Genomic DNA, 10,256 nt, shown 5'->3' on the forward strand with positions numbered 1-10,256 from the left:
AGCTATTAATTTATCACCAGAGATTATCCTTTAGCAGTGACCAGAAGACCAACCCAGGATCTGAAGTTACCTAGAAAAGGACTCTGAAGGCTGCTAAACACACAGACTCAAAACAGGGCCAGGACGATACGTGCCCTGGGTAGGGACACTGAGTTATGTAGCACAGCATGAGGAAACTGCAATAGAATATTTACAGTCACAGAAGAGAGCACCTCACTACAATCTGATGGTTTATTTCCTTCTATCTAAGTTGTTTCATGTGGAGAGTGCTGCACTTGACACACTAACCTGCTTTACTATTATAAATCCATCACCTCCACCCTCATCCCTTTCCTTCTTCTTCTGACTAATGCACTCTTCTCTCATCAGGTGTCAATAGCAAATTCTTACTCCCTTGGGTCTGCAGACTGCTGTCTCCTCCTATGATGAGCTATTAAGTTACACAGCACTTAGAGATCCAGGTATGCATTACTATTGCTGCTTACGAGATAACAATATTAAGCCTACCAACTGGTAATTACATTACTGTAAGCCACCTTTTTATTTTATCCCATTTAAAGGCAGCAAATAACACTTGTTCTTCCCAATCTAAATGTTCCCTCTAGTCCCAGTAGCTGCTTAAAAGCAGTAGGAGAGGAATGCCGCGGTACACACCCATCCTTCAGCTTCACCCCGAGATAGACCATGCCCAAGTAATCTTGTTATCTTCTATTTTCTAAAGAGTCAAATTATCAGCTTCGGTTTAACCTTCAAATTTTTCAGCACAATGAGAATTTAATCTGTTTGTACTTGATCTCTTCTGTAAAGATGAAAACCAAGAGACTAAAAGCTTCTGCTTTTCCTCAGACTACCCTTATTAATTTTTCCGTCCTTTCTGTTCCACATAAGATTTCCCTGGAGCTTCCTCGTCTACCAAGGGCAGAGTGGGAGTACGTGGAGACAGGACATTTTTAGGCCCCTCCCGGTTTATACCTCCTTTCTAGTTTTAATCTTCCTATTGTGGTTCTTACTCAATTTTGCTATTTCAGTATTCTTAATGGTCCTGCCAAATTACCTCTTTTTAAAACTTTCCAATTAGCCCTCCAGCTCTCAGCAGAGCTCTGTCCTCAGCAAAAATAGTCACATTTCCCTTCCTGTCCTTCCTACATGCCCCTTTCAGTAAATTTCTGGGCCTCTTTTGGAATAAGAGCCATCTTTTGTGGGGGTTTGAGCAGAAAACGCCATCAGTGTGATAATGTGTTAGTTTATATTCCTTTACTAGTCCCATTATGCAGAAAATACATTTAAACAGGACAAGTGGGAAAGTTATGAATGGTACAGATAATTATAATTATAAAATACAATTTCATCTTCGACCACACAGTTCAACCAAGGTTTGAGAGCTTAAAATACACATACGTAACAAATCATCACTAAGGAACTGAAACAGTCCAGTCTTCACATGAGCTATTCTCAAATCATCTTTTCCTGACCCTGCTGCATAATTCAGGAATCTTCTCTTTATCAGCATGATCGTAAACTCACAAAAACTCTCTTCCCGTAACACTCTAATTTTGGAGAGCTTCTTTAAAAAATCATCTAAACAAAATCCCAAAGGAAATGAAAAGTACCTTTAATTTTTAAAATTAAGATTAGAAAAGTATTGTATATTCACAGGAGAGTCACCTAAGAGAAACAAACTATTAAGTACTTAAAGGATCTTGAAAAATAAGTTAGATATATCTATTCTGTGGGTGAAGTGACCTTGCCTAAAGGCAAGGAGGTGATCTGATGGCTTCCGAAGGCCCTCAGGCATGCTTTCCTTGTCCTCCCAATAAGCCATCCCCACTATCGTTTTGGGGTCCAGCCACTGGTCACTCTGCACAACTCTCTGAAAAGATGAAAAGCTGATATACAAGCCTGCATCTGATACTCTTTTTGTTAAATGACCAATAAATCAAAAACTGGGAGGTGGGCCTGGGGAATCACATTAACAACAGATACAGATTTCAAGTGTCAAACAGTAGTAAAATCCCCACCCCAGGCCTTCATGCTATGCTTGCTGGTGAAAGACAGCCCCTTCCCACCTCACTGCCACAGTCTCTCTCTCTCCTTATGGTGCGGGCAATCAGTCAACATGGGGCCAGGCAGGAAGCGGCTGGAAGGGGAGTGTGTGTCTAGCTCTCGCCTTGGGATGGTCTGCGCCTCGCTCCAAAACGTTTTCTCCAGATGCTGCCAGCAGACACTCTGTAATACCTAAACCACAAATCATCACGTTCCCTGCCCTCTGAGCCAGGGCTTGTCCTTGAGCTTCCCACATGGCGAGATAGTCACCAAGCTGGCCACTGATACAATAGTGCTTTACAAAGTCAGGGGCCAATCTGCCACGCCATCTGCTCGATATACGGAAAAGTCGGTGGACCTTATAACGGAAAAACGTCCACGGGAGGTGAACCTCAGGGAGTCAGGCCACACATTTCAGACGATGCACAAGGAATGAATCCTGGCACGCTCACCAAAGAAAATATTTTATCAATGTAAACATGTCAGATGCACGACTGTGCCTGAAATGAGAGGAAATACGTCTTAGAAAGGAAGCCATCCTGCCGAAACGGGGCTATGGGCAGGTCATTTCGGATTTATTTCCCAAATCCAGGACAACGGCCTTGCCTCAGAATAAGGAAACCCTGCTGCTCGTCTTCTGTCTGGTTGTTTTAGGAACCACTGTTTTTTCATGACTCTTGAATTTTATCTCCTGTGACACATTAAAGCCATCTAAACTGAACAGAGGGTTTCCAAACTATGACTCTGTAACTTAGGAAAATGATCGATAGGATTATACTCACACTGGAAAGGTGCTGCAACTTGATCCTGCCCGTATCTTAAGGGGAAGGAACCTTCAGTGGCCTGCTCTCCCGAAATCACCTTCTGGGCTGGCAGGTACTTGGGCTTGAGCACGTATTCCTGGGTCTGGCCACGATGAATCCTCACATTCTGTGAGGAAAGAGGTGTCACTCTGAGAAGAAACAAAGCAAAGATAAGGAAATCGATCACAGACTTTTAAAGGGCAACAGAAAAGGAAAGAACAAGAAATTTGCTAAATTTAGAAAGGAGCATAAATTATACACAAGGCTTATGCTTCCCGTCAAATACTTTAGCTGACCATTTTGAAAAATTCCAACATAAAAGGGACTCTGCCTGTCTAGCCAAGAAGCATAGCAATAAACAGGTCATCGCAAATGAATTTTATCAGTGAATTCAGAGCACAGTGACCATAAGCCTTCATGCAAAACACACAGCATTTCTATTTAAGAAAAAAACAAACATATACATGAACGGGTACACATATAAATAAGTGGGCGGCAGCACTGGAAAGGGAAAGGGAGAAATGTGGAAGAGAGTCTGGGAGGGGGATTATGCAAGAAATTCCCAGCTGGATCAGCTAAGCAAAATCAACTATAAAATTAGAGCCAGGCATGGTGGCTCATGCCTATAATCCTAGCACTGCAGGAGGCCAAGGTGGGTGGGTGGATTGCTTGATATCAGGAGTTCAAGACCAGCCTGAGCAAGAACAAGAGCAAGACCCCCATCTCTACTAAAAATAGAAAAACCAGCCGGGTGTAGTGGCAGGGACTCTGGAGGTTGAGGCAAGAGGATAGCTTAAGACTAAGAGTTTGAGCTAGGGCAACAAAGTGAGACTCTGTCTAAACAAACAAACAAAAACAACCACACACACATCTAGACCCTGTATGGTAATGGCACCTTCCAACTCTGCTTGGTCAACCTCCTTAAGCCTCAGTTTCCTAATCTGTAACATAGAATCTCTGTCACACAGGGCTGAGGAAAAAAAACACTTATAGTAATATTAACACAAAAAAACTTTAATAAAAAAATAAAATAATTTTAATTCTCTTTTTAAAAATAAATTATGATGACACCTTAGGGAAACCATTTTTTATGCTATATCTCATAATGATATAAATAGTACTATCAGAGTTAAATGGTTTATAGTAATTACCAGTTCCTAAGAATAACAAGAATAATAACTAATCGCAATCTCATTATCTTTGTGTGAGTCAAGGCCTCCGGGGACTTCTGACCCTGGTTTCACACTCCTGGCCCGACCCTTTATTTTCTGTGACAGCTCTCTTCCTCAGCATGTAATGCATACTTTAAAATAACAAGCTACTGCCCAGACTCAATTATTCCCTGAGAGAGAAAATGAAATCATTACCTAAGACTAATAAGTAATGAAAAGTATAAAGAAGATGTACCCGCCAGTTCCAGAATACGCAAAATTGCTACTGAAATTGTTAGAACAGTACATTGTAGCAGCAAACTAAGCCTTTGGAAAGAAACTTGCTCTCTAAGTGTAATCTGATCCAGAAGACTAACCCTAGCAAAGGACTAACTAAACAAAGGACAAGGGGAGGAAATCATACCCACCCCATGGCAGGTCGCTCAAAAAGTAAATCGTCAGGCCATCAAACAACGTCTCCCCAGAAGCAGTGAAAGACTGGTGAGTAGACTCACTCTATTGAACTCATTCCAGTTAGGGCTGATGAATGAATTATTCAGTGGGACGAGGCCTTCATGAGAGAGAGGGGAAACCCGCAGAAGAGGCTGGGATGAGAGTGCTTCCCTCTCAACCAGCCAGTGGTCTAGAGCTACCATGTCAAACCCTGCAGTCCCAGGAAAGCCTGGGAAATTCTTCTTGGGCCTGGATTTCCCAAAACACCATACCATATGAGGACACTCCCTTTGTCACCAGACAAATAACTGAATTACTAAAAGCTTAAGGCTTAACATTGTAAACACTTTTGTTTTGATGATGTAAGTGTTGTTCTGAACTTTATATTTGGTTAGGAGAGAGAACGAAAAGCAAGGCAGCTGGACGCATCTGGCGGTGACTGATAAGGACCACAGTTCTCTTCTGTCAACCCTCCTTCTCATCCCGAAATTCACTTGTTCTCCAGGCATGCTGTCCCCCTGTCACGATGCTGCTGTGACCCACTGAGAGACATACAGACTAGCTCCTGTTCAGAAACAGAAATTCTAGCATTCCAGTAGACCGTGGGCTGCTACAGCAAATTCCTGCCCTGTCCACCACCAGAAAGGTGGTAATGTGGGACCTGTCTGCTAGTTAAGGTCCTTTCTTCTCTGCCTTCTAAATCAAAGAAGCAGGGAACAGCAAGAAATGAGCTGAAAGCATATGTATGCACGGGTCCTTTTTCCCCTAAACATAACAGCAAAATAATAAAAAGTAAGACCACAAGGTACCAGGTCTAGAACTTGAGTGACAACCCTCAGCTACTGAGGAAATTACTTAGGTCCCACTATTGCATAAGTATTCCCCAGGTCACAAACACATTGCAGATACGGAGCTCCACAGCAGTCCCCCCAATTCCTCTACCTTCCCCTGACCCTCCCCCAGGGCTAGGTCCCTGCTGTCAGGCTGACCTCTGCCTCACAGCCCCAGGGACAGAAGAAGAGCTGCGAATGGCACACCACTGGGCAAGCAGAGGAAACTGTCCCACCACTCCCCCCACAGATCTTTACCAAGTGGAATCACTGGTCTGCTCTCTCTTCCTAACTTTCTCCTTCACGGTTGGGGTTCACTGTTTTCTCTAATTTCATCATTCACAGTTATTTCCACTTTGGCCGCCTCTCAGGCTCACAATCATCTGTCCTCTTTAACTTTTTCCTTTCCTTCTTTTTTACCCCAAGTATTTCGGGAAAACTCTCTCTCCCTGATTTTAACGGGATTTCCTCCTTTCCCAGAAAAAAAAGGAGGGGGCTTAACTGTCATTAGTGAATAGGAGATTAGTCATGGCAATGTACTTGGAATTTTTTAAAAGATGAAGAACTGAACTGAAGAGAAAATTAGATTATAAATAAAAATGTAGACCTTCTGATTCAAAATGGTTGTGGGGGCAGCTCTTTATCTTAAGATTTACCTAAAATTATATGTGAGAAATAAAGATATAGATAGAAAAGAAATAAAGATATAAATCCAGATATGGCCATTACTCAACAGTATAACCACACTAGGGTTTAAAATATTTATTTTTTATTTATTTATTTTGTTAATTTTAAGTAAATTTATTTCAGGTTAATGTGAAGATACAAGGAACCAGGTCAAAGTATTGTATTTTTGTTGGCTAGAGTTCATCTTATGGTTATGTGGTTATGTCCCCCACACGGGACGGGAGTTGAGAACCGTCTAGACAACAACTTTAAAAAGTAGCCAAGCACAGCGGCTCCCTTGTACCTAAAATCCTGGCTCCTTGGGAGGCTGAGGCAGGAGGATTGCTTAAGTCCAGGAGTTAGAAGTTACACTGAACTATTCTCATACAACTGTACTCCAGCCTGGATAACAGAGTAAGAGGCTGCCTCTTTAAAAGAAAAAAATACAATACAGATATACCTCATTTTATTATACATCCCTTTATCACATTTCACAGATAGTGTATTTTTTAAATATTGAAGGTCTGTGGCTACCCGGCCTTGAAGCAAGTCTATGAACACCATCTCCCAACAAAATGAACTCACTTTGTGCCTGGGTCATATTTTAATAATCACCACAGTATTTCACACTTTCTGATTATTATTATATCTAATCTAATCATCTGTGATCAGTGATCTTTGTTGTTACTATTGCATATTGGGGGGGAGCACCATGAACCACACCCATGTAAGACAGAAAACTTAAACGATGAATGCTGTGTGTGTTCTGACTGCGCCACTGACCAGCCGTTCCTCAGCTCTCTCCCTCTCCTCAGGCCCCCCTACTCCCCGAGACACAACAATACTGAAGTTAGGGCAATTAATAACTCCACAAGGGTCTCTAAGTGTTCTAGTGAAAGGAAGAGTCACACATCTCTCACTGCAACTCAAAAGTTTAAAATGATTAAGCTCAGTGAGGAAGGCATGGAGAGCACCAAGACAAGCCGAAACCTAGGCCTTTTGTACCAAACAGCCAAGTTGAGAATGCAATGGAAAAGTTCTTGAAGGAAATTAACAGCGCCACTCCAGGGAACACAGGAATGCTAAGAAAGCAAAGGAAAGATGATCAAACTGGCCTTGACATTGCCTTAAACCAAAGCCTACTCCCGTGTAAGCCCTAATGCCCTCTAATTCTGTGAAGGCCCAGAGAGGTGAAGAAGTTGCAGAAGAAAGGATTGAAGCTAGCAGAGGTCGGTTCGTGAGGTTTAAGGAAAGAAGCCATCTCCATAACATAACAGGGCAGGCTGAAGCCGCAGGTGCTGATGGAGAAGCTGAAGCAAGTCCTCCAGAAGACCCAGCCAAGGCCTGATGAAGGCGGCCACACTGAGCAACACAGTTTCCAGGCAGACAAAATAGCCTATTATCAGAAGAAGATGTCATCTAGGTCTTTCATAGCTACAGAAGAGAAATCAGTATCTGGGTTCCAACATCAAAGAACAGGCTCTTTTATTAGGGGCTAGTGAAGTTGGTGACTTTAAATTGAAGCCAATGTTCATTTATCATTCCAAAAAACCTAGGCCCTTAAGAGTTATGTTAAATCTACTCTGTTTGTGGTCGAAATATGAAACAATAAAGCCTGATGACCACACATCTGTTTAAAGTCTGGGTTACTAAATATTTTAAGCCCACTGCTATGACCTACTACTCAGAAAAAATATTAAAATATAACAATACACCTGGTCACTCAAGAGCTCTGGTAGAGATATACAAAGAGATTAATGTTGTTTTCATGACATGAATCAAGGAGTCATCTTGGCTTTTAAGTCCTATTATAATATAGATAGTGAGCGATTCCTCTGAGGCATCTGGGCAAAGCAAATCAAAAACTTTGTGGAAAGGATTCACCATTCCATTACTAATAGTAGATGCCATCAAGAACATGGGTGATTCACTGGAAGAGGTCCAAATATTAACAGGAGTTTGGAGGAAGTCGATTCCAGTCCCTGTGGGAGACTTTGAAGGGCTCAAGGTTCCAGTGGAGGAAGTAACTGCGGCAATGGCAACAAACTAGATTTAGAAGGGGAGCCTGAAGATGTGGCCCAACTGTTGCAGTCTCACAATCAAACCTGAATGGAGGCAGGGCTGCTTCCATCAGATGGGCAACGAAAGTGGTTTCTTGAGATGGAATCTACTCCCAGTAAAGAAACTTTGAACACTGTGAAATGACAACAAAGCATTTAGAATGTTACATAAACTAAAGCAAAGTTTTAGAGGATTGACTCCAATTCGGAAATAAGTTCTACTATGTGTCAAAGACGACCAAACACCACTGCATACTACAGAGAAATCTTTCAGGACAGGAAGAGTTCATTGATGTAGCAAACTTCCCAGCCACCCTAACCTTCAGCAATCACCGCCCTGATCAGTCGGCAGCCCTGAACAATGGAGAAAAATGCTCCACCAGCAAAAAGATGGTAACTTATCAAAGGCTCAAATGATCATTGGCATTTTTCAGGAACACAATATTTTTCAGTTAAGGTATATATAGTTTTTTTTTTTTTTAGACACAATGCTATTGCACCCTTAATAAAGTATAGGGTCAACAAAACTTTTATATGCACTAGGAAACCCAAAGCTTCATGTGACTCGAGTGTGACATTTGCTTCATTGCAGTGGTCTGGAAGCAAACCACACTGTCTTCGAGGTATGCCTATGATGACTTTGGGAGGAAGGCTGGGGGACAAGGGGCAAAGTGAATATGCTAAACGTTTACTTACTACAGCAAAAAGTTTTTAGACATTTAAATCAAGAAGAGGCTCCATGGAATTACTAACCAGAAGAACTAACAGGACGTGAGGATTCAACAAGGAGAGGGCGGGGGACACAGGGAAAGGAGCCTCAAATACTGGAGGGTCTCAAGCCGGGTGGACTGAAAGGGTATTTTTGGTTCAATGTCAAGGGGAAAAGTAAATGCAAAGGGTCATGGTAGGGAGAAGGGCGGGCCAGTCTATGGAAGATGATTATATTGAGACAAAAATGTGGCTGGGATCTCTAGTCAGGGAAAGCCCCTGAGTTTAGGAGTGGTGATCTTCTAAGAGGGTCCATCCTCTTCAAAGGGAAAAATGTCTCAGTGAAAAAACATACATACAACCACACAGCCTTGACGGATCTTCATACTGAATGGTGGGGGCAGGGAGAAAACAAAGAATAATGTCAGTCCAGAAACACGTGGAACAAAGTTCCCAAGAAGAAGCAAGAGAACGTCACCCACAAACTGCTGCAGAAAAGAAGAGATATACAAAGGGGGTTGGTAGCAGATTCCTGGCAACATCAACAGTGCAGTGTTAAGAACAGTAGGAGCAGAAATGTGACTGTGCATGGTTAAATACTTGATGTGGGGGACACTGGTGACAGACAGAAGACAGAACATGGACAGCAGCCCAGAGATCGGGTAGAGCTGGCCACGTGAAGACTCAAATCTGTGGCAACCTCTACCTCTGTAAGCGGAGGGGGAAACAACTGCATAAAACTGCTTTCCTTAAAAGAAAGGATCAGTCCCATGCTATTTACACTGCTGCCTTCCTAGTGGCAATTTTGGCACACGGACAGACTAAACTTTTCCATATTTCTACTAAATCCATTATTTGACCTAAGGAGAGGGTGGGAGGATCTGGCAAAACACAAGGCTATTTCCACTTAAGAGACTGGTTTAGGACCTCACAGAAGGGAACCCCCAACAGGCTACAGATGAGTTTCTCACAGAAGGCTGATCCAACTCAGTCTAACCCTTTCCCCCATGTTGAGAGTTCTCCTAGGTTAACAATCACGAGTGAGAAGAAGCAGAAGAGGAAAACAGGAATGCAGGAAGAAGGTACCTCAAGGCTCTCAGGGCCAGTTCTTCTCTACAAAATTCAAGCAATCGCCCACACGCCATCTGTCTTGGCATTGGGGAGTATGAGTGAACGCTCCTTGACAAACACGCAGGACACACACCAGAGTACGTGCAAAATGTCAGCTATGGCTTGGTGGAAAAACCTATTCCCACAGACGGTACTCAAGGACAATGTGCACACAGGGACCGACAAGGAAAAAGCAACTGGTCCTGCCACATGGCAGCGTAAAACACACACATAAAGGGGAACTAGTGTCTGTGGTCAGGAACCCCGTTCATAGGAATTACCTATCAGACCAAAAAAGAACCGGACGTAAAAGGCTGAGGCTGAGCACACCAGAGGATGGCAAATGTAGACAGCGTGCACAGACTGTCAGTGCACACCAGAGGACAGCACATGTAGACAGCGTGCACAGACTGCCAGTGCACACCAGAGGGC

At 42.8% G+C, this 10,256-nt stretch overlaps 1 protein-coding gene across 5 annotated transcripts in view; it reads right to left on the reverse strand.

Moving 5' to 3' along the window:
* The window catches only part of LTBP1 (latent transforming growth factor beta binding protein 1), a 437,504-nt gene that overhangs the window by 280,849 nt on the left and 146,399 nt on the right, over positions 1-10,256 (reverse strand). For all 5 annotated transcript variants that reach the window (XM_023516658.1, XM_023516653.1, XM_023516654.1 and 2 more), the window contains one exon: positions 2,826-2,995. In XM_023516658.1, the coding sequence (XP_023372426.1) occupies positions 2,826-2,995 (170 nt within the window). The remainder of the gene's footprint in view (positions 1-2,825; positions 2,996-10,256) is intronic.

Source organism: Otolemur garnettii, unplaced genomic scaffold, assembly GCF_000181295.1.
Source record: "Otolemur garnettii isolate 467f Iridium unplaced genomic scaffold, OtoGar3 scaffold00095, whole genome shotgun sequence".
NCBI lineage: Eukaryota > Metazoa > Chordata > Mammalia > Primates > Galagidae > Otolemur > Otolemur garnettii.